Genomic DNA, 23061 nt, shown 5'->3' with positions numbered 1-23061 from the left:
GAGCAGATGAGTGCGGGGAGCGGATGAGTGCGGGGAGCGGATGAGTGCGGGGAGCAGATGTGTGCGGGGAGCGGATGTGTGCGGGGAGCGGATGTGTGCAGGGAGCGGATGTGTGCAGGGAGCAGATGTGTGCGGGGAGCGAATGTGTGCCTGAGCGTATAGAGTGCCTGAGTGTAGAGGGCAGACGAATAGATAGAACAGGAATACCGCCTACTAGCGAATGACTTTATAAAGCCGATGAGTGCATATTGCTACTTAATGCGTGGGGAGCGGACGAGCACGCGGAGCGGATGAACACGGTGGCAGATGAGTGCTGGGAGCGGATGAGTGCTGGGAGCGGATGAGTGCCGGGAGCGGATGAGTATGGGTAGCGGATGTGTGCGGGAGAGCAGATGAGTGCGGGGAGCGGATGAGTGCGGGGAGCAGATGTGTGCGGGGAGCGGATGTGTGCGGGGAGCGGATGTGTGCAGGGAGCGGATGTGTGCAGGGAGCAGATGTGTGCGGGGAGCGAATGTGTGCGGGGAGCGGACACGCTTGGAGGGTGAATGCGCATGGAGAGCTGGTGAGTTCCGTGAGCGAACGAGTGCGAGGAGAACGTGATTGCGAAGGGTAGATGAACGCATAGTGCAGATGAAGGTATGGTGCATACGAGGGGATAAAGCGAACAAATGCCTAGAGCGGAGGAGTTACATAGACCAGTTGAGTGCGCAGAACGGATAAGAATGTAGAACCGATGAGTGCGGAATGCATGCATAGTAGATGAATATATAGAAGAGATGAGTCCCGGGAACTGATGGATGAGCGTAGCAGGATGGATGAGCTGAGCGGAAGAACGTATAGAGTGGAGGACTCCATAAAACAGACTAGTATGTAGGGCCGACAAGTATATAGAGCAGTCGAGTGCATATGATCGAAAGAGTGCATATGAAAAAGGGGTGCACAGAGGGGCGGAGCGCGCCAAGGGGCGGAGTGCACAGAGGGGCGGAGTGCGCAGAATGGAACGGACATGACGGATAGTGCGGTCGAGTTGCGTTGAGCGGATGAGTGCGTAGAGCAGCCGAATGCGTAGAGCGGATGGAACGAGTGAAGTGGAGCGCGTGTGGCAGTCAATTATGCATGCGTGGGGCAGACAGGAGTGCATGCGTGAAGCAGACAAAAGTGCATGCGTGGGGCGGAGTGGAACGTGTGGGGCAGACCAGAGAGCGTGGGGCGGACTGGAGTGCATGAGTGCATCGAGTGAACCAGAGTGCCTGGAGCAGATTAGGATGCATGGAGTGGATAGGAGTACATGGAATGGACTGGAGCGCATAGAATTGCGTGACGTATATAGTATGGTTTGGAATGCAGAGACCGTCTTGAAAAGCATATAACACATCATATCTCACCACCACGCTTACTCTCTTCTTTACTCCACCACTCAACTAGAACACAGAGATACTATGACACCATTCGGTATAACTGTTCTCATACCAACATCCGCTGCATACTACACATCATTCTAAGTAAACACTGCTGGTCACACACCCCCCAAGCCAGGCGTTCTCCTCAGGCCTAACGCAGCCACACTCGGTCTGGATAAATCCTGCCAGAATGATCACATACTCCTAATCACTCAACCACCACACCTACCGCTAAGAAGCAGCTACTACACGAATACCGCACCGGCTGCACACATACCCGGTGCTCACACGCACCGTTGACCCTTTCTACTCTCTCTACTGATCTGAACTTCGGTTCCCAAGGGCGTTCAACCTACCAGCGCCTTCAGACCATACCAATGGTATATAAGGCGCTATATAAATGCAAAATAACATAACATAACATAGCAGGCCGTGTATGCCCACATCCACAATTACAGCATCTAATTTGTGATTGAGTGATGTTTTCAGCGCTGCGATGGCCTCAAGGATGGGGTCATCTGTTTGCCGTCTCTCTTGTTGTTCCGATCCTGCCGTGCTCGTACCAGCTTCCGTCTGGGTGTGCAGACTGGTGTCATTCTTGCGGGCATAGGTTTCCATGCTGGTCTGCTAGCCCTTCCTCCCGCGTTGTTTGCACAGCATATCTGAGCCTTGTAGTTGTGGTGTTGCTCTGTGCACTACTATTTCCTCCCAAACGCCGGGTTTGTGTTGTACTGTTACAGTTACTTGGGTGTTGGCGGGTGCCACACTCGTTTGAGGGCTTTCTTTTGCACCTCTCTATGGTTGAAGGGCTCCGCAGCTCAGTTCCGTGATCCAGGCCCAGGCCGCTTTCCTTCCACTTCGCTGAGCTACTCAGCCTCTGCGCTTGTCCTCGGTTCTCCGTTGTTTCTCTTCTCTTCTCCCCTTTTCAGTGTTGGAGGCCTGTGCAGGGTCTTCACTTGTTACTAATTCGGCTGCATGTGAAGATAGGAGGTTTTTCAATGTCCTTTATGCGGCCCCCTATTCTTGTTTGCGCTAAGCATTAGCTGTGCAGTCGGGTCGTCGTCTTGTGTTTTTGCCATGTATACTGCCTGCTCGCACTACTGCAAGTTAGCTGGTGGGTGTTGGTACCTGGGAGCAGTCTCTTTCCTGTTCTGTTTTGTTCAGTAGTTCTGTGCCGGCCACTTCCCCTTACCACTCCCTTCTGTTTTACTATGCCAATTCAATGGGTTATATCCCCCAATGTTAGTGGCCCATCCGCGGGTGCAAGCAGCCTCTTCAGTCTTCCCTGGACATGAGCTGCACTGTGCTGTGGGGGTTGTTTTTTTCCTGCTCGCACTGTTGTGGTTCAGCTGAAGGCGTTTAATGCCTGAGAGTGGTCTCTTCCCCTGCTATGTCGCCCTCAGGGGGTCTTGCTTTGGTCGTTGTTCCTCATCGCACTCTTTTTGTTATGTTACGCTAATGCAATGTGTTATGGCCTCTCACGTAGATAGGCTGTCTGCGGATGCCAGTGGGTTTTCCCCACCCTCTCCAAATGTGGGCCATGCTGTGGGGGTTATCTCCTTGCTTGTCGCCGTGTGTGTGGCCTGTTTGCTCTGCTCCATTCTGTCTGCCTGGGCTCACCTGGTGTTCAGCACCCGAGGTCCCGACAGTGCCATCCGTCTCAGCACGCAACACTGTTGTCCTCTGCTCTCCCTGGGGCCAGCTTACTGCAGCAACGTCTCCGGTGGCCTGTCAACTGCTTGCTTCACATTCGCTCTGCAGCTGAGCTCACTTCCCTGCTCCACAGTCCGCTTCACTTCTTCTTCGGTCACCGGCTCATAAGCTCACTTCCCTACTGCTCCTCAGCGCGCCAGCGGGCGCCCCTCTGCCATCTTGGTGCTGCCACTGCACCGGTTGTTTCGAATGTTGTGTCTGTTTCTCGTTTTATTGTGTGTCAGGCTGTCGCTCAGATGGTCCTACGGCCTTGTATTCTCTTGTATTTTCACCAAGAATCGGGCAGTTTGACCAAATCATTCACATGATCTCTCAGGAGCTCTGAGGTACTGCTGCTTACTGCCCCAGAGATCTTTTATATTTTCTAGCAAATCGGCTGGGCATCCCCATGTGGTCATTTTTGCCCACAGCATGTTCCGATCAACTGCATCGAAAGCAAATTTAAATCAATAAATGCTAAAAAAAAAGATTGGTTGGGCAAAGGTGATTGCTGTTTCTTTAATTACCGATAGTGCTACTAAATTAGGTATAGTTCCTAGACCTTTTCTGAGTCCAGATTGGAATACATCATAAACTTCTTTGTCTTTTATCCAGCTCTGCAGATCTCTCAATACTAATCTTGCAAACAATTACAAACATCACATTAACTAGGGCTATTGGACGGTAATTTATCGGATTTTGACGATCTCTATTTTTGAAGATCAGAATGATAATCGATTCTTTCCAAGATTCTTTTGAAGTGTACGATATAGTTAAATATTGTGAACATGATTTTACTCCATTCCTTCACATGGTTCTTTAACAGTTTATTGGTAATACTGTTGGGACCTGGTGGACGCGAGTTTGAGAGTCCACAAATTATTGTTTCAAGCTCTTGAAGATCAGATTGCAACTGAGGATTGTTTACATCGTATCTTTGGTCATGTGTGTTCATAAATAGATTTTCAAAGTGCAAGATCCATAGATCTTCTGAAATTGAATTTTTCTGGTGTTGGATTTATGTAAAATTGCAGGCTTGTTTTAGGGATACCCAGGTGGCAGTGCTATTTTTCTAAATCAGTGCAGTCAGCATCTGTTCTGCTTGTTTTTGTAGTATCAGTGCCCTATGACTTTTCAACCAATATTTTTATCTCAGCTTATTTCTCTTAATTTCTACTATATTACGAGATTCTCTGTTTTGTTTTAGTTTCCTGATTTCTTGTCTGGTTTCTCTTTTGTTGTTTCGAATTTCAAAACATTTGAATGTTTTTTTTTTTATTGTGCCGTGGATGGTATTCTGGTACATAAACTGATGCATTTTGAAGTAAGTAAGTAGTGATCACTATTGGATTGACGAACGCTAGTCATATCTTGGGCCCACCAATATATCTCTTGTGAAGCATAGATATAGTCAAGAGTAGACGTCTGACCGCCACGTGACCAGGTAGGAGCTGCTGGTGTATCTCCAGGTAGTGAGCTATTTAGAACGATCAAACCCCTCGACTCCATCAGTTCACTCCAACGGCTTTTCCTCAAAGAAGAATTATTATCTGGGATTTCTAATTCAGCGATGTTAAGGTCACCCAGTATAATCATGCCTTCTAGATCTGGATCGAGAGTACACGTGCCGATAAGGGCGATTATATCTTTCAGGAATCTTGTCGTAAATATTCGGAGGGGGTTCCAATCTAAGTTTGTTATGCCCAAACGTTTTTTTCCTTGCTTGTAATTTGCTTGGGTGTTATTAGCTGTGCATGATGATTGTGACAACTGGGCAAAATCCTTTGAAGCCAAACATGGGGTTAGTTATAGGCCCTGACCGTTTCTGCATGCCATTAACAGTTCGGCCTTGGATGTCCTTTTTCGCCTTTAAACACTGGCAGATGGTTACCTGTGAAACCATCAATTGCAGGAGAGTCTAGCAACCATGTCTCTTGCAGACAAAAGATGTCCAAGCCTCTGAGAGGGTTCACCACCACCTGAAACAAGTGTTTGTGGCCTCTGGTATTTCAGCTTCCTATTTGTATATGTAGATAGATGTCTATATTTATTGGCTAGCTGTTATATGTAGATGTTACTAAGGCACATGCTAGCCAAGACCAGTCTTCTAGTTTCTCATTTTGTTCCTTCGATTGAAAGAGTTCGACTTGACGTATGGATTGCTTGTCATTACAGGAACATGTTATTTTTAATGGATTATACTTCAATTGATAATCACTGGTTAATGCCAGCTTTATTGAATGATTTATGTTATGTTCTGTCTCTATGGTCTCGAATTCTCCATCTTTCTCATTCACTTGAGTAAATTCCAATCGATGAGGATCATTGGGATCAGAACTCCTTAGGATATGCAAGTTTGGGTGATAGGCAAAGTCTTGTATTTGTGTTATTTGAATGTTTCGCTGTAGTTCAGATTCCACAAATTCTTCAATGTATGGCATTGGTGGAGATCTCACTTGATGCAACTCACATTCAGTAACTTGGAATACTACATAGCCGGGCAGTCTAAGGTTTTTACTCTCGTCATAATTGTTTGTTTTATTACTTTGGATAAAATATGCAAAAAGACAACTTGTTATATGTCCCTGGTTATTATCGCATTCAGGCTTGGAATTTGGTGAAATAGGTTTAAGATGTTTGTTCTGTTCCAAATGTTATATTTGGTAGTTTTGTTCCAACGTTCAAGTAGTAAGTAATTCATTGTTGGGTTGGTCAAAGATTTAAATTGTTCTGCCTTGTATTTCTTCCCAGTCATCTCGAGATGCACATGATGGCTGTCTTCATCTATGTCATAGTTATCATAGATTTGGTCTATGGAGGCAGACACATTCTGCCAATTGTGATTATTGATGCTTTTCATTTTGTTAAATCTTGTATTGGTGACATCTGACTTCTGTATCAGTAATGCTTTCTGCACGTCAAATCTTTTTTCTTCTAAAGTTCTGAATGATGTGATTAAGTTCATTACAGTCGGTGTAGTAACAGATGTAGCTCCTGGTGGTACGGTTTGGTAAATGGGGATTTCATCATCTATCAAATATGTAGATAATTGAGCTAAGTCAATTATAGAAGATGTGAGGATGTATTCGCCAACTGCTTTGGATTTTCATCTACCTTTATGGATTCTGTGCCTTCTCTTTGGGAAATAAATTCAGGTTTCTTTTTCCTGCCTTTAAGGCGCTTTCGTTTCTTTAATGTAATATTTTGTTCAGTCTGCAAAGTACGCAGTGTTCGCAGAAATGTTCTTGATCCTTTCTGTGGACCCTTACATGCTGATTTTACATTTTAGTTTTTTTGGCCACTTTGGCAGTGCTTTTCTTTTACTTCTTGTTTTGAAAGATGTTGAAAAGTGGTTGGGTTGGGACCACTGCGTCACTACCTGCCGGTCTTATAGAGGGTGTCATGATTATCTGGTCATTCAATACATCAATCCCATCTGGAACAGATAATTCTGGGAGCGGGGATGGAGGAGAAACATCCAATGACTGTCGACTCATGGGCATTGAATTTGGTGATCGCGTTATCAGTTGAGCGATTTGTGTTTCTAAGGTGTCGACTTTTGACATTAGTGCCATCAATAGTTTTGTTTGCGGTGTAATCTTATTATTTAATGCCTGCTACAGTTCTAAAAGTTAATTCAAGGATGTGTTAATCGCTGCAAGTGTAATTTACATTGAGGATGACAGTGGATTAGATAGACCAAAGGAGCGTCTTGGAGTGGGGTGTATGTATGATACTGATGATGAGGAGGACATGGAAGAGGAGTTTAAAGAGCTCTGCCCTAATATCGGAAAGGCTGACAAGTTCTGATTTGATTCATTTATATTGGGTCGGCTTTTGTGGGACCCTTGCTGATCTGGTAGAGAGCACTCATCATGATCATAAAGCAACTCACTTATATCCATCTGTAAGGGCGGGAGTGCAACCAACTTTCTTTCTTCATGGTTTTCAATTGGTGCAGACCTTGTGATTACGGCCTGAGAACATAACATTGGTTTATGCTTATGATTATGGATTTGTGCAGTTGTGGCAGGTGGGATAAAACAATCATTGATGGTAAATCTGCATTCGTTTTTTGCCTTATTGGGATCTCAGTGCGTTCTTTAAATGAGTCACATGTATTTTGTTCCTCTGATACTTTGGCTGTTAAGGTCCTGGAATCAGGGTTCAAACTTACTCCACTAATTGAAATTTCCATAAGGGCAGAATCTGGAATTTCAGCAAACAATATCAATTGGGCAACTGTGCAGGAAGCCTGGTCTTGAGACTGTTTTTCTTGAGCCAACGAGATTGAGTTGATTTGTTGGTGTACTTGTGTCAGTTGGACAATCGAGCAGGGTGCCTCAACCTGAGGCTCTATATTTCTTGGTCCAACAGAATTGAACTCATTTGCTGCTGTCCTTTTATCAGCATTTTGTTTGCGTATAAATATTGTCTGATGTCTTTCTGTCTCCCAGCTGGGAAAGTTACTTCTCTCTCTCAGTAACAATGTTGTTTTTTGGTTTTCTTAATGGTAACTACCTGTTCAAAGGTTATCTGCAATTTGTCAGGGGCCGGCATGTTTGTTTTTAAGGAGTAAGTCTGGAACATTCGTTACTTTCAAAATTAGTAAATAGTGAGCCAGTTCCTGGTAGTATTCCCCGTCTGTCAGTTCACATCGAGTAATGGGGTTTTATCCAATTCACTTCAGTAGAATTTGAGAGATAAACGGATCAAAGAATAATACCTGCAGTCACTGTCACTCTCACAATGTATACCTCCAACCCATCAAGAGAAACCAATGCGCATCCACTGCTCCTTAAAGATAGCAGGTGCAATCAGCTCAACAGAATCCGATAGACCCTGATGAATTTCCACAGACTAATTGACTTAGAGGTTTTTAGGAAAGAAACATGTTGGGCACTTTTTAATTCAAGTGATGGATTTGTGATACATTTTGTATGTTTCAGTATGGTATGCTTGTTGTAAGAAGTGAGTAGTGTGTGGTTGTTCAATGATTGTAGACATGCATTTTTGCACAGCACAAGCCACTTTATGACTAAGGAAACTCAAACTCTATTGACTTCCTGACTGACTTGACTATCCGTTCTGTGTTGCACTGTAATGACATCAATTGAAATGATGAATTCTAAAGTTGTGTTTTTAAGCTTTGTTAAAAGCATATTAAAATATGTAAGTTGTTGAATTGAATAGTGATTCAGACGATTCATTTTGTTAATCGTGGATGATTTTGCGAGTTTCTTGCCCTAATTTTTGACAATATAACCACAAGTGTAGTTGTTTGCTTGCAAAAGGTATTTCCTGTTGTGAGGGATCGCTTGTGGGGTTTTGTTCCCTCTAGCCTCCTTGGGTTGTCGTTTTGCAATCAGCGTCAGGTCACGCAACACCTTGTCGGAGGAAACGGATCAGGGTGTTATGAGGGTTCAGCAATAAAACATGGAAGTGTGCGGCTCAAAGATGAATACCCGCAGTCACCGGCACTTCCACACTCATGAGGAACAATGCTAGCTATATTTATTTATCAAGTGCCCTTGGGTAGAATGATGGTCGGTTGGTTCAAGGGTTAACACCCGCAGACACCGATAATTATCCAGCAATATCGTTTTGTGGAAATATACGTATAGAGACCAAAACCGTTGTGCGTGGGGGAGGCTAACGGAAGCTCAAGGCAGTCACCGTCATGTTAACCACTGAAGGGGTAAGTGAAGGTGCTACTTGAAGGTAAAAAAAGCTTTCCACTTAAGAATGGTCTGCACATACATAGTCTGGTATTGGCTTACCGCTATCAGATGCAGATGACAGCTTGGATTAAGATTGCGCTTCAGGGTACGGCTTCTCATATATCACGCTTGTCACGGAAGCCACAGGAACACGGAACACTCTCCACACTCTGCATACGCTCCGCTATGGAGCAGGTTTTTGTAGATAGCACCACCTTTTAGAATGGAGGTGGTAGAAAGACTGCTTCAGCTCCAAAAAACACACATCAAATTGCAATTGTTCCCAGACACACAGAACACTCTCCACACTCCGCATACACTCCGCTATGGAGTGGGTTTTTGTAGATAGCACCTTTTAAAATGGAGGTGGTAGAAAGACTGCATAAGCTCCAAAAACACACCGTCAAATTGCAATTGTTCCCGGACACATGGAACACTCTGCACACTCCGCATACGCTCCACCATGGAGCAGGTTTTTGTAGATAGCACCTATTTTTAGAATGGAGGTGGTAGAAAGACTTCTTCAACTCCAAAAAACACATCGCCAAATTGCAATTGTTCCCGGACACTCAGAACACTCTCCACACTCGGCCAGTCCAACTACTTTCAGATTTCCTTTTCATAAACAATAAAGTTTTGTCAGGATGGTTTTACCACAGTTCATCATAGCACATTAGTGGACTTGCCACTTTCTTTCCACCACAACCCACAACCACAATGCAGTACTTCAATGTCTTCTTCCTGGTCTACTAACCTGCCAGGACTAACCACTAATTGTCCCTTTCCTGGTATACTTTCCTGCATGGATAAAACTCCTACCACTACTACAAGTGCTCTATGGTGAGTCTTCCTTCAAACTTTAGAAAAGTCTTTGACTTTTAACAACATTGAGGTTCACAACTTTTTCCACAAGGGTACAATACACATTGACATTGTTTGTTCCACTGATTTATTTTGCCAAATGCAATGCAGGTTATATTCATCTACCCCTCGATGATTTGCACGAGGAGGGCTTCTCTCCTGCCACCTTTGGGTTCCTTTTGCCATACCAGTCAACTGCCGGTAATGTCTCTTGTTCAAGGTTCTCTCTTTAGGAACGCTGTTTCCCCTTTCAGATAATCTCCTTCCTTTTAGACTATTGGGGAAACAATATCCTCTTGCATTTATAAATTGCCTTTCTTTGGCTTAGACAATGCTGGGTATAACCTTGTTCAAATATTGCCTCCTTTTTACTTTGCCAATGAGGGTTAAAATCTTGGTTACATGTTGCCCCCTCTTTACTTTGGTAATGATGGTCACAATATTTCTTAAATATTGCCTCCTCTTTGCTTTGGCAATTATGGTTACAACCGTTCTTAAATATTGCCCCCTCTTTACTTTGGCAATGATGGTTGCAAACTTTCTCCTCTCGCTTTCTACCTGTATGAGTGTCACACCAATATTGCTTTATTTCATTAGTTCGGTATTCAAAAGGCTTGCTGGCAGCCAGCAGTACGGAGCGGCTCGGAGTCACATAACGAAGGCCCACTTGCCAGTCTTTTCCCATGCGACGGTTCAACCCAAAACCGCTGTAACTTCTGCTTCTCGAATCCTGGGTGTCTAACAGCTCCAGTTACACTCCCACGGTCCGTGCCTTCGGAAAGAGAACCTGCCTTGCTTCTGGCATACTCTGGTGTATACCAGCCACCAGAGTTGGACACAAAATAAGGAGGGATTCTCTCTCCAACAGGACAGCCTGTCACAGCACTGCTTCCCGCTGCGCAACCTCTGCACTTCAGGTCTTTGAATCTTACGACTCGCTCGGCACCATAATCCGCTGCAAACACAGCGGTGGCTCCAATGTCTTCTTCTCCCTGCTTTTGCCGCTCCCACGGCTGCTGGCTATTTCTTCTCTGTTTTAGTTGCTGTTTTTAGCATTCAGAGTTTTGTTTTCTAATTTGAATATGAAATATATTCTGTAGATATAACTTCCAAAAATATGGTGCTTAATGTTGGAATTACCAAATGACTCAACCTGGATCCAAACAGTGCCATGCTAGATAACATTTTCCAAATGAACCTAATTTTGTAAGATTGATGTTTATAATTATGGATTTATGTAATTTTACAACAAAGTGTTAAGGAAAGAATAATTAGGATTATGGATCTATCAATACAGTTTACTTTTTGTTTTTTCGACTCTAGTGGATAACTTTCTTCTTTTTTTTTCTTCAAAATTAGGATAAGATTAGGTTTTTGAAAATGGCGTCCCGTGATAAAATGTGGGATGATGCCATGACACTACGTGCGTGATGACGTCATGATGACATTTGTGCTATGATGTCACCATTTAGCGTGCCAATGGCGCGCTTAAATACAAACCTCAATCATATAATAGCGCTCACATATCGATAGAGGCAACTGGTTAGAGGACCAGGATCCAGATCCTTTCTTCATCTAATCAGGTGCTGACTGAATCTCTGCTTAAATCCCTTCTTATTGATATGGGTACAACCAAGTGTTAGAACATATATCAGATAAATTATATTTTTATACATACTTTCTCTCAGCAATTTGAACTAGGATCAGTTATGCAGGCAGGACACTGAAGTCAACTCAATTTTACATTCCAACAGTTATCATAAAAAGAGTGTGATAGAATATTATTAAAGGGGAATTTTTACATACTAAACGGAAGTGCAGCAGGGTCAGTGACTACATTAAAGAAAAACTCCATGTAGAGGAGAGATTCTTACAAAGAGGGTACAATAAAGAGGTTATAGATGCAGCCAAGATCAAGGCGGATAATGCAAATAGAAATCTAGCAATGTGGACTGTACCCAAAGAGGTGCACTAAGTGACAGACCAGTAAAGGGTTTTTATAAGTGTATGAATTGTATAATGTGCAAATATGCACTTAACAATGTGCAAACATATGTGATGGCAGATCAACAGACAATAGAAATCCAGGACCTAATTAATTGCAGAAGTAAATATGTTATCTACATTATTATTTGTGTTTGTGACAAACTTTACGTTGGCAATTAGAGAGCTACGGTTTCACATCAGAGAACATCTCAATATGTCGATCACAACAGGGAAAAGCCTACCCCTACAAGAACATTGGGACAAGATGCATCAGATGGCAAACAAAGAACAAATTAAATTCTTTGGAGTGAAACACATGCAGCCAAGCTAGACTTGGTGATCGTGAAAAAATACTTAGGCAAGAGGAGGCCAGACTCATTTGCAGACTTCGGAGTACCACCATTGGACTGAATCAGGATACTGAAATGGAAATATTCCTATAAATATTGTTTCAATTATGGATCATTTGTAGCTTATGGTATGTGAACCATGGACAATTAACATTGCTGATTGTATGGTGAAAGGATTTTTGGTTTTGCTATTTTTAGCATTCAGAGCTTTTGTTTTCTAATTTGAATATGAAATATATTCTGAAGATACAACTTCCAAAAATATGGCGCTTAATGTTGGAATTACCAAATGAATCAACCTAGGTCCAAACTGTACCATGCTAGATCAAATTTTCCAAATGAACCTAATCTTGTAGGATTGATGTATATAATTATGGAGTTATGTAATTTTAGAACAAAGTGTTAAGGAAAGAAAAATTAGGATTATGGAGCTATCAGTAAATTGTACTTTTTGTTTTTTCCACTCTAATGGATAACTTTCCCAATTAGGATAAGATATGATATGATATGATATGATATGGCATTTGTAACGCGCCTATACACAAGTGTTTCAAAAGATTAGGTTTTTGAAAATGGCTGTCCCGCGATAAAATGCGGGATGACGTCATGGCGCTACGTGCGTGATGACATCATGATGCCGTTTGTGCCATGACATCACCACTTAACGCGCTAATGGCCTCCTTAAATGCAGACCTCAGTCAGGTAATGGTGCTCACATATCGATAGAGGCAACTGACAGGAGGACCAGGATACAGTTCCTTTCTTCAGCTATTCAGGTACTGACCGAATCTCTGCTTAAATCCCTTCTTTTTGATATGGGTACAACCAAGTGTTAGAACATATATCAGATAAATGATATTTTTATATATCCTTTCTCTCGGCAAATTTGAACTAGGAGCAGCTATGAAATACGTGCCTTGTGAAAACTAGACCCTCAGGAGGAAAACAATTTTGAAATACTAATCAGGTAGAGACAGACATTTTTTGAAAAATATTTTTTTAATGCTGCCCCACTTTGTGCCCAATCTTAGAGCAGTTAATGAGCTCTCATACTTCTGTAGGAGGTGTTATGAAACAATCTTTGAAATCTATATACCAGAAAATCTTACCTTCAAGGGGGACTACTACCTGGTGATCACAGGTAAAACCAATTCCAACCAGGTACAGGTGGAACCAACTCTAAGCAGACATAGGGCCTCATCACGAGTTTGGTGGTAATCCAGCAGATTTTCCGTCGAGCAGTATTAGCGCTAACGCCAAGCCCCCCGGCGGATAGTCCGCCAGATTATGAGTTTGTGTGCACGCGTACAGGCACATGGCGTTAGCGCAAATGCGCTCGACGTAGAAATGGCTCAAGAACCCCTAAATCTAGCGCACCATGCGCTTCTGCCGTGTCAATGTCGTGTGCTAATATCGCGCGCTAATAGCGCGCTCCATAAGCGTCAATGCCAGAACGGGAAATAAAGCAGTGGCCATTTTGGAAATCACAATCTGTCGAATATCACAAGCCCTGCAAGCCATCCACCCCCGGGAAGAGTGAAAAATGTCAGAGGAGCGCACTAGGGGCAAGTCAGCCCTGGACAGGGTCAGGAAACCCAAATTCAGTGACCAGGAGCTGGCCGTACTTGTGGAGGAGGCAGGGACCCACCATGATGAATTACAGCAGTGCAAGACAAGCGGGCAGGGTTGTGCACAGATCTGGCGGGACATCAGCCAGAGGGTGTCTGCAGTGGGTCGCATGCCCCGGGATGGGGAGGACTGTCGCAAGCGCCTCAATGACTTGCGTGTCAGAGTAAGTGGCATACTCTCCCAGCACAGGAGTGCAAGCAGGGGCACTGGAGAAGGGCCACCACCACTCGAGCTCACGCCCTTGGAGGAGAAGATGATTGCGCTAATCGACATGGCCACCATAGAGGGAGTTGGCGGAGCGGAGGCTGGCACTGGTATCCAGCCAGCTGCAGTTGAGTCCCCCCCAAATGCATGAATCTGAAAGGACCACACATGCAAACCCTGAGTGAATGAATGTGCATGAAATGTGTGTGAGGCACTGAGCCTTTGTACCACTGTACCGTAGCACCCCCTAGACTCCCCTGTACGTGCACTGCATCAATACAAGGGCCAGGGGACAGACATCCATTGCCAAGGCACAGCTACGTAGAGTGTGAGTGTGCATGAATAAACCCCCAGCACCATGTGCATGGTGCATCCCCATCACGCATGTGATGATGACACACAAACATTTCTGTGCAGTGTCCCTCCACACTGACACATTCCACCAATCACATACACATACACAATGCAAGTGTTATGCATAATTGCTACTGCCTACAATCCCACTTGATGCCATGAACTGCATGATACTAATGTAGGCCGCCCTGAACTCAATCCACACCCTATGTACCCCACAGGTACACGGCGATCACCACGGGACGACGATGACGGTGAGGAGGCCACTGCATCACAGCGCCCGATGCAGCGCACCTCGACCAGCACCACCACCCGGCAAAGGGGCCTCCCGGAAGCAAACTGACGCCGGACCCATCCCACATCACCACACTGCAGCCCAACCAGATGGCTGCAGCACCCACATGGCCGCAGGGTGTCAGCGCCTACCTCACCCCAACCCATGATATGATATGATTGTTTATTTATATAGCGCCTATACACAAAGTGTTTCATGCAGACTCTCGATGCAGAGGGAGTGACCTGTGGGTGAGAGCCCGATGAGGGATAGACACCTCCAGCTGCGCCTCAGCCAGGACTGTTGCTTTCTCCCAGATGCAGCGACACCGAAGGTATGGCCACACCACAGGGGAGCCCAGAGCCAGTCACACAGGTAGCACAAACCCTACGTGTGCATGTGCGGCTTGTCCGCACACCAGAGCCTGATGTTGACACACCATCATATGGCACCCCAGAAGACAGGCACTCGGACCACAGCAGCCCTATCCAAGCTGCCAACATGTCCCCATGCAGCCCCTCCCCCCCGGCAGCGCACAGGTGCCAGGCCGGTACCCACCGCACCAGGGGTACCTTTTGTCACGGGAGGTGCTGTGATGGGACGTCTGTACATAATTGAGGCCAAACAGGCAAAAGTGGAGTCCATGGCCAAAGTGCACAGCCGGCACATCAAGGCCATCAGCAGATCCATACGGCATGGCTGCAAGTACATGGCCCGAGACAACACGCGCACCCAGAAAGTGGTCGAGCAATGCACCGCAGCCGTGACAGGTTTCGGCCAAAGGGTACAGGAGTTGTGGGAGCCAGTATCTGAACTTGCAGAGCAGACAAGGGAATCAAACAATCTTCTCCGCCAGCAACTGCAGGTCACCGGGTCAGTCCCATCAACCTCCACTACACCCACAGAGGGATCCCTGGAGCCTTCACCTAGGCGCCATTCATTGTGCCACCTGAGATCACACACACCAGAGGGGCCAGGACATGGAAAGCGCCCGCAACCATCATATGTGGACATGGCATTGTTGTGGGTGCCCTGAGAACATGCACCTACCTGCATTGTTTTGGGGAGTTAACTGGGGGAGGGGGGATTGTGTACTGGGTGTTCACTGGGGGAGGGGAGATTGTGTGCTAGGTGTTCTCTGGGGGAGGGGGGATTGTGTGCTGGGTGTTCACTGGGGCGAGGGGGGATTGTGTGCTGGGTGTTCACTGGGGGGAGGGGGGATTGTGTGCTGCATGTTCACTGGAGGGAGGGGGGATTGTGTGCTGGGTGTTCATTGGGGGAGGGGGTTTGTCAATCATTAAATAAATAATGTTCAAACTTCATACAAAGCATGGACAGTCATGATTGTGATAAGGTGCTCTTTAATGTTCAAGTGATATGTGTAAAATGTAGCCATCACCTGTATCAAGAATAATTCTCAATCAAGCCCTGTCTGGCCAACCTCCCCTCCCTCACCCCATTCCTGTGTGCACGTGCAACACCTTCTGGCACATCATCATCTTCACTCCCATCCTCATGTGGCCGCACATAAGCATCCGGGGGCAGTGGCACAGTCCTGCAACAGCAAATGTTGTGCAGCATGGCACATGTAAGTACGATTTTGCCACGTTTTTCAGGGGCATACATCAATGCCCCTCCTGTACAGTCTAGGCACTGAAAGCATGCCTTCAGCAGTCCAAATACCCTCTCCACGCAGATGCGTGTAAGTCCATGGGCAATGTTGTATTCCCGCTCAGCTGCAGTGTGTGGATGACGCACAGGGGTCATCCGCCATGTGCACTGGGGATATCCAGAGTCACCTGCATGGGAGAGAATGCAGGTATGAGGACAAGGTTGGTTCAGTGGGTGCACAAGGCTCAGTCATCAGTGACATTGGCAGCTGGGTTGCATTTGTGTTGAAGAAGTCAGGCTGTCTTATTGCAATGCTGGCATCCACCCTTTGCCTTCAGGGACATGCATGGTGTGAGGTTGCCATGCAGCTGTGTATCTTTGTATATGTGAGTTGTTATGTGCATCACACTCATGGGTTACATGTGGGCTAGTTATCACATGGTCACTTACATTGTGGTGTGTGCAGTGCTAGGGACAGAATTGATTCAATGGAGTACTTACTAACTGCAACACCCCTGTTGCCAAATGTAAGAGTACTCTGTCCCTTGTCACTGGAGGTGGGGACCCTTCCATCTGCTTGTGAATGCAGCATGTTGTGAGCCCCTGTGTCATTGGTAATCCCTTTGGCTGCTGTTGCGTTTGCTGATTGGCACAATTATGTACAGTTCTCCAGGCATGTGATTGGACAATCAGGGGTCAGTGTTTCTGGGATGTACATTGTCGTGAATCAAACTAGTTGTGTGTAGTGCTTTTGTGGATGTGCCTACCTTTGCACACCTTTGGCATGACTGTCGGGTGGCCATGGTGGGATGTATCTGCTGTGTCAGGGTGAGAAGCAAAGCAGCAGCACACAGGAGGCTTTGTGGTAGTTCGCCTTCCATATGTGACTGTGCTGGCACATGTCTTTGCCATTCAGACTGGGTGTGTTCTGCCGTGTTGAACATGTCCAAGGGTTCTCGTGAGAGGTACATGCATGGAAATGTTGCAATGCTGGTGCTGCTCTCCTCCTCCTTCTCCTCATCCCCACCACCCCCTGCGCTGCCGGGGCCCTGGCCTGGTTGGCTGGCCTCTGTAGCTCCAGACGCAGCAGGTAGATGTCTCTCGGCTCCAAATGGCAGCATGGTGTTTGAAAGTGTGTGTTGTGCATGGGTGGGTCCTTTGTAGGCCTCTGATTTGCATTGGTTTCACCTGGGCCCCTATTGCTGTGTCCTGTGTTCTTTTACCTCCAGCATTTGGCTAGGGGTATTTACGGCAGATTATCCGCCGCTTTTCTGGCGCTAATAGTGCCTACGCCAGACTCGTGATTGCTCTGTAATAGCACAAATGGATACTCGCGCTTTTACAGCCAGCTGTACTTGTGCCGGCTGTAATAGCGCTGGCGGTATTTGTACTCGTGATCCGGCTGACCCTTAAATACGGCGCTAATAGTGTTACCGCCGGATTTAAGGGTTACCGCCAAACTCGTGATGAGGCCCATAGATTGAACTGTGTTCTTTGAAAATGTTGCCTTTAAAAGTGCTTCATTGTATAGCAATTAATGACCTTTAATATTTCTTCCTCATTTTCCTTTATTGGGAGATGTTATGAAATAATTTGACATTGAAGACAAAAGATCAAGAGTAATTCTTGAAATATGTATAAAGAAAATAATATCTTGAAGGGGGACTATTAGTGATGATCGCAGGTAAAACTCGACTACTTTGCTCTCTAGCAAAAGATAGGTATTCAGATAATGAACCTATTCCCAAACAGTTATTTACAACAAGGATAGTCAATTATAAAATAGCCCTGTTGTTTTTGGTGCGGCAAAACTGATGTGGTCTATGGGATTCTAACAATCCCAATTTTCCCAAACTATTACTTGTAAATGTGAGTGTAATAACGCATGAGTTTTTGCTGTTTAAAAGGTAAAAAATGGGCAGATAAGCATTTGTTTGTTTGTATTATTAGGTTTTGGCAAATGCAAGTCTAATGATGTTCTTCTTTCTCTTTTTCCTTTTTCCTCTCTTCCCTTCGCGCTTCCCTCATCGTTATGCATACCAGACATTTTTCTTAGAACACATTTTCGCTGAATTGTTTGTGTAGAAAATATTTTTTGGGATGATACATAGACAAAGCCCAGGAGGGTGAAACACTGGCATGTGCTGTCCAATGATTACTGTTGGTTTTAGATTGCTGCTTATCCAAATAGGCTATGACATTTACTGTATAATTCAGATTTTGACAATTGATTTACCTATGAGATTTATTGTGTAATTAGACTTTGACTAGTGATATACCAAAGGTATTTGAGTGTTGCTTATCGAAATAGGCTATGTCAATTGAGTATTGTATAACTTCGTTTTTGAAAACTGATATACCAACATATTAAATACTAATCAAAAAAATTATTTTGGACTGTCTATGGTTCAATTTAAATATTGTTTATTCACAAACTACTAATGTTGATCCCCAAGCACAAAGTGTCTGGACTTTTCTTGTTATATGGTTACATACAATAGTTGGTTGTAGTGTTCCAACCTCCAGAACATTGTCGTTGCAGTGGATGTATTCATGAAACAATTTTCTGTAGGAGTCAGCAGACTTTCTATTAGGGGAGTGCAGTGTCCCTTTTTATAACACTTCAGTTTTACACTACCATTTTCTAGGGACTTGCTCACATACCTAATAATTCTGCATTATGACAACATATAGTCATAACAGAGATCACTCTTCGCAGCACGGGGTAATGCTAGTAACTTACCCAATGATCCAAACAAGGAAACCCTAAGAGACACATTTATCAGATTAGAAAAACTGTCCATTAAGGAAGTAAATAAATACTATGAGAAGGCAACTTTGACCAACTATTTAGAAAAAGAGCAGATACCACGAGGTCTTAGAATACTTATTCCCCAATTTTGACAAACCAGAGGATACAGATCTTGCTGACCTATGGGAAACCAATGTAAACAACAGTTCCAAGGTGATGATTCAGTTGTTAATTGAGCATGCAGATAGGGAACACAAAAGAGTGGAGGGGGAAATTGAGTTGGTGGAGAGAGAGAGAGTAAGGAAGCTTTGGAAACTACTAAATAAAAAAAACTTTATGAAATTGGATGAAATGGTGAGGAAACACTAGGAGGAAATTAAATTAAGAAAAGCTAGAAAAGTATTAAGTGATGACAGAGACTATAGGTTGCATAGCGTGTATACCTTCCAATCCAAATATGATGAACCTATGAGATCTTCCTCTACAAGCAGCACACCATGCTCTTCTCCTGTGAGCTCAGATGGAGAAAATGAAGGGGATGGGAGATCAGAGAATACTGGGAATCTGCCAAACCATAATGAAAAAAGAGTTTTTTTTAGACAAAATCAGGTGCTATCGCAAAGGGAATTGGGAAATCACCAAACATGTAAGGTTTAAAAATCTGGTACATACAAATATTACTCCAACAGGGCCCATGCAAGGGGCAAACGGGGGTGGGGGGGCAGGAAACGTATCCGGTCTAACAGTAGACAGAGTGAGTGTATAGACCAGGTCATAAGCAAGGAAGGCCAAAATACCAACGAAGTGAGTAGGAGGTGTAAATTTGGTCCTAAATCTATCAAATAGAATACTGGATGAGACTGAATTACAGGTTCTTAATCATGGTTTATCATTTGCACCTACGCATGAACGTGATTACATAAGTTTACAAATTGATCTTTATAAATATATTAGGAAACTCAAATTTAAGAAGTTTTTCCATAATTCTGTATGGAAGAATTGTCCTGAAATTAGCAGTCTCACTATCAAAAGATGTTCAAAACACTGCATTAGCAATGTTTCTGTCGTAAGATACGGCTATATGCCGAAAGTCATCCTGAATGACTTACATATGCGAAGCACAAACTGGGTAGACACTAACCTAAAACCAAAATCTTGCTTTAACCACCAATTCAATACAACTGCTTGATCGACACATTTCATCAAGCTGTTATTAATGGTATCCACAAACTTTCTGACAAAAATACAACAAGAGGTAGACGATTGAAAGGTAATTTGTCTACCAATGAACAAGCTGCACTCAGAAGATTATGTAATTATGATGATGTAATTATTAAAGAGGCCGATAAAGGCAGAAATATAGTAATCCTGAATAGAGATGACTATATTAAAATGGCAGAGAAACATCTTAGCCAGCCAGGCTGTTATGAAAAAATCAATTTTGAATCTGTGACTAAAATTCTTATTGAATATCAATAATTTATTGACAAATGGCACAAATTACAATTGATTTCAGATGAGGAAAAGGGCTTTCTGACCTGTGAGACACCTCGCATCCCCAATATCTATTTTTTACCAAAGGTGCATAAGACATACTCTGGGTTGCCAGACGTGCAACCAATAGTTAGTGGTAATGGATGGCTAACAGAGAATATGTCTACATTCATCGATACCCTATTAAGACCTGAAGTACTGACATTAAAATCATTTGTAAGGGACACCATGCACGTACTGGAGATTATGAAGGGCATCAAATTGAATAGCAATCTAATTTTGGCAACGATGGATGTTAAAGCATTATACACATTCATAGATCACAAATTACCATATCAACAGTAGATTATTTTTATTACAACAAATGTTTATCCTTTATGACATCACTCAGAATGTTGAAAGAGTTTCTTGCCTTTACACTAAAACACAACATTTTCCTATTTGACCACGTCTTGTATAAACAAACCACGGGGTGGCAATGGGTGCATGCTACGCACCCTCACTGGTAAATCTCTACATCTGAGAATTTGAATACAAACATGTCATGAACTACCCAGATGTGATAACAAATGTATGTACTTGGAATAGATATATTGATGACATTCTACTGATATGAAATGGAAGTGATGAGGAACGTATCACCTTTAGCGAATACCTTAATGACAATGAGTTTGGCATTGAACTTACCTTAGAAAAAAGCACTAAACATGTAACATTTTTGGATCTATACATTTCCATTCAAGGGAACATCTTACATACTCACACATTTAGGAAGGACACTGAACTCAACTCAATTTTACATTCCAACAGTTGTCATAAAAAGAGTGTGATAGTTAATATTCTTAAAGGGGAATTTTTACATGCTAAACGGAACTGCAGCAGAGTTACTGACTACATGAAAGAAAAACTCCTTATAGAGGAGAGATTCTTAAAAAGAGGGTACAATAAGGAGGTTATAGATGCAGCCAAGATCAAGGTGGATAATGCAAATAGAAATCTGCTACTCACGCCCAAAACCAAAATATCAGAAACAGATACTAAGATCAGGATGATAATTCAGTTCTCAAAAGATAATTCAATGATTTATAAAATCTTCAAAAAACATTGGTCAATTTTGAAATGAAATGATGTTTTCTCAAAATATATTGGCAATAACCCTGATTTTGTGTATACCAGAACACCTAAGCTTAAAACCATCTTGAGTCTAAGTTTTGTGGGTAGCAATGTCAACTGTACCCAAAGAAGTGCACTAAGTGGCAAACCAGTAAAAGGTTTTTATAAGTGTATGAATTGTGCAATGTGCAAATATGCATTTAACAATGTGCAAACATATGGTATGGCAAATCAACAGACAATAGAAATCAAGGACCTAATTAATTGCAGAAATAAATATGTTATCTACATTATTATTTGTGTTTGTGACAAACTTTACGTTGGCTTAACAATTAGAGAGCTACGGCTTCGCATCGGAGAACATCTCAATATGTCGATCACATCAGGGAAAAGACTACCACTACAAGAACATTGGGACAAGATGCATCAGATGGCAAACAAAGAATAAATGAAATTCATTGGAGTGAAACACATATGGCCAAGCCATAGATGAAAAAACACTCAGACAAGAGGAGGCCAGGCTAATTTGCAGACTACGGAGTATCACTATTGGACTGAATCAGGATACTGAAATGGAAATATTCCTATAAATATTGCTTCAAGTATGGATCAATTGTATCTTATGGTATATGAACCATGGACAATACAATACAAAAAGGTTTTAGTTGCTATTTTTAGCATTCAGAGGTTTGTTTTCTAATTTGAAATATATTCTGAAGATATAACTTCCAAATATATGGTGTAATGTTGGAATTAACAAATGCTCAACCTAGGTTCAAACTGTACCATGCTGGATCAAATTTTCCAAATTAACCTAATTTTGTAGGATTGATGTTTATTATTTTGGATTTATGTAATTTTAGAACAAAGTGTTAAGGAACGAATAATTAGGATTATAGATCTATCAGTACATTTAACTTTTTTGTTTTTCCACTCTAGTGGATAACTTTACCCTTTTTTTTCTTTTCGCAAATAGTATAAGATTAGGTTTTTGAAAATGGCCGTCCGGACATAAAACGCATGACGTCACCACTTAGCGCGCCAATGGCACGCTTAAATAAAGACCTCAATCAGGTAAGGGTGCTCACATATCAATGGAGGCAACTGCCAGGAGGACCAGGATCCAGTTCCTTTCTTCAGCTAATCAGGTACTGACTGAAGTCCCTAACGTTCTTATTCCTTTCTTATATCAAAGGCTTCCATTTTCACCTTATTTAATTCACTCTGTTTATAGAATACACTTTTTAGGGAGAGTTTTAGAGGAATTAATGGTTGGTTCTTGATTTCATAGCTCAAACCAAGGGTGAAATCTTAATCATTAGAAGCAATGGTATGGATGCTCTGATTCAAGCATATATCACTCCCATCTTTACCATAAGGGTTTTTACTACTAACAATGTGGGTAATTCTGAGAAGGGAAGCCTTACCTTGACAACAAGCCATTAGGTATTTCAGTATTATGGAAATCTCACCCTCCAAAGAAGATGAATATTGTGTCTCTCCTAACGGAGCCACCCGATTCCCTTGGTGGTCTTCTCCTCCCAGGTTATGCACCCGGCTAATACCACCCCCAGAGTTAGGAACAGGTAGCGGCTGCCTTCCCCTGGCCACTTGGGAGGAG

At 43.3% G+C, this 23061-nt stretch overlaps 1 protein-coding gene across 4 annotated transcripts in view; it reads left to right on the top strand.

Moving 5' to 3' along the window:
* The window catches only part of LOC138467775 (uncharacterized), a 700943-nt gene extending 678824 nt beyond the window's left edge, over nucleotides 1–22119 (top strand). For all 4 annotated transcript variants that reach the window (XM_069608016.1, XM_069608015.1, XM_069608014.1 and 1 more), the window contains one exon: nucleotides 18125–22119. In XM_069608016.1, coding sequence (XP_069464117.1) covers nucleotides 18125–18137 — 13 coding nt within the window. In that variant the 3' untranslated portion in view covers nucleotides 18138–22119. The remainder of the gene's footprint in view (nucleotides 1–18124) is intronic.
* Nucleotides 22120–23061: the final 942 nt, after the last annotated feature.

Source organism: Ambystoma mexicanum, chromosome 4q (assembly GCF_040938575.1).
Source record: "Ambystoma mexicanum isolate Mex_15411 chromosome 4q, UKY_AmexF1_1, whole genome shotgun sequence".
NCBI lineage: Eukaryota > Metazoa > Chordata > Amphibia > Caudata > Ambystomatidae > Ambystoma > Ambystoma mexicanum.
Note: the sequence above shows the minus strand (reverse complement) of the source record. Positions and strands in the feature narration are given on the sequence as shown.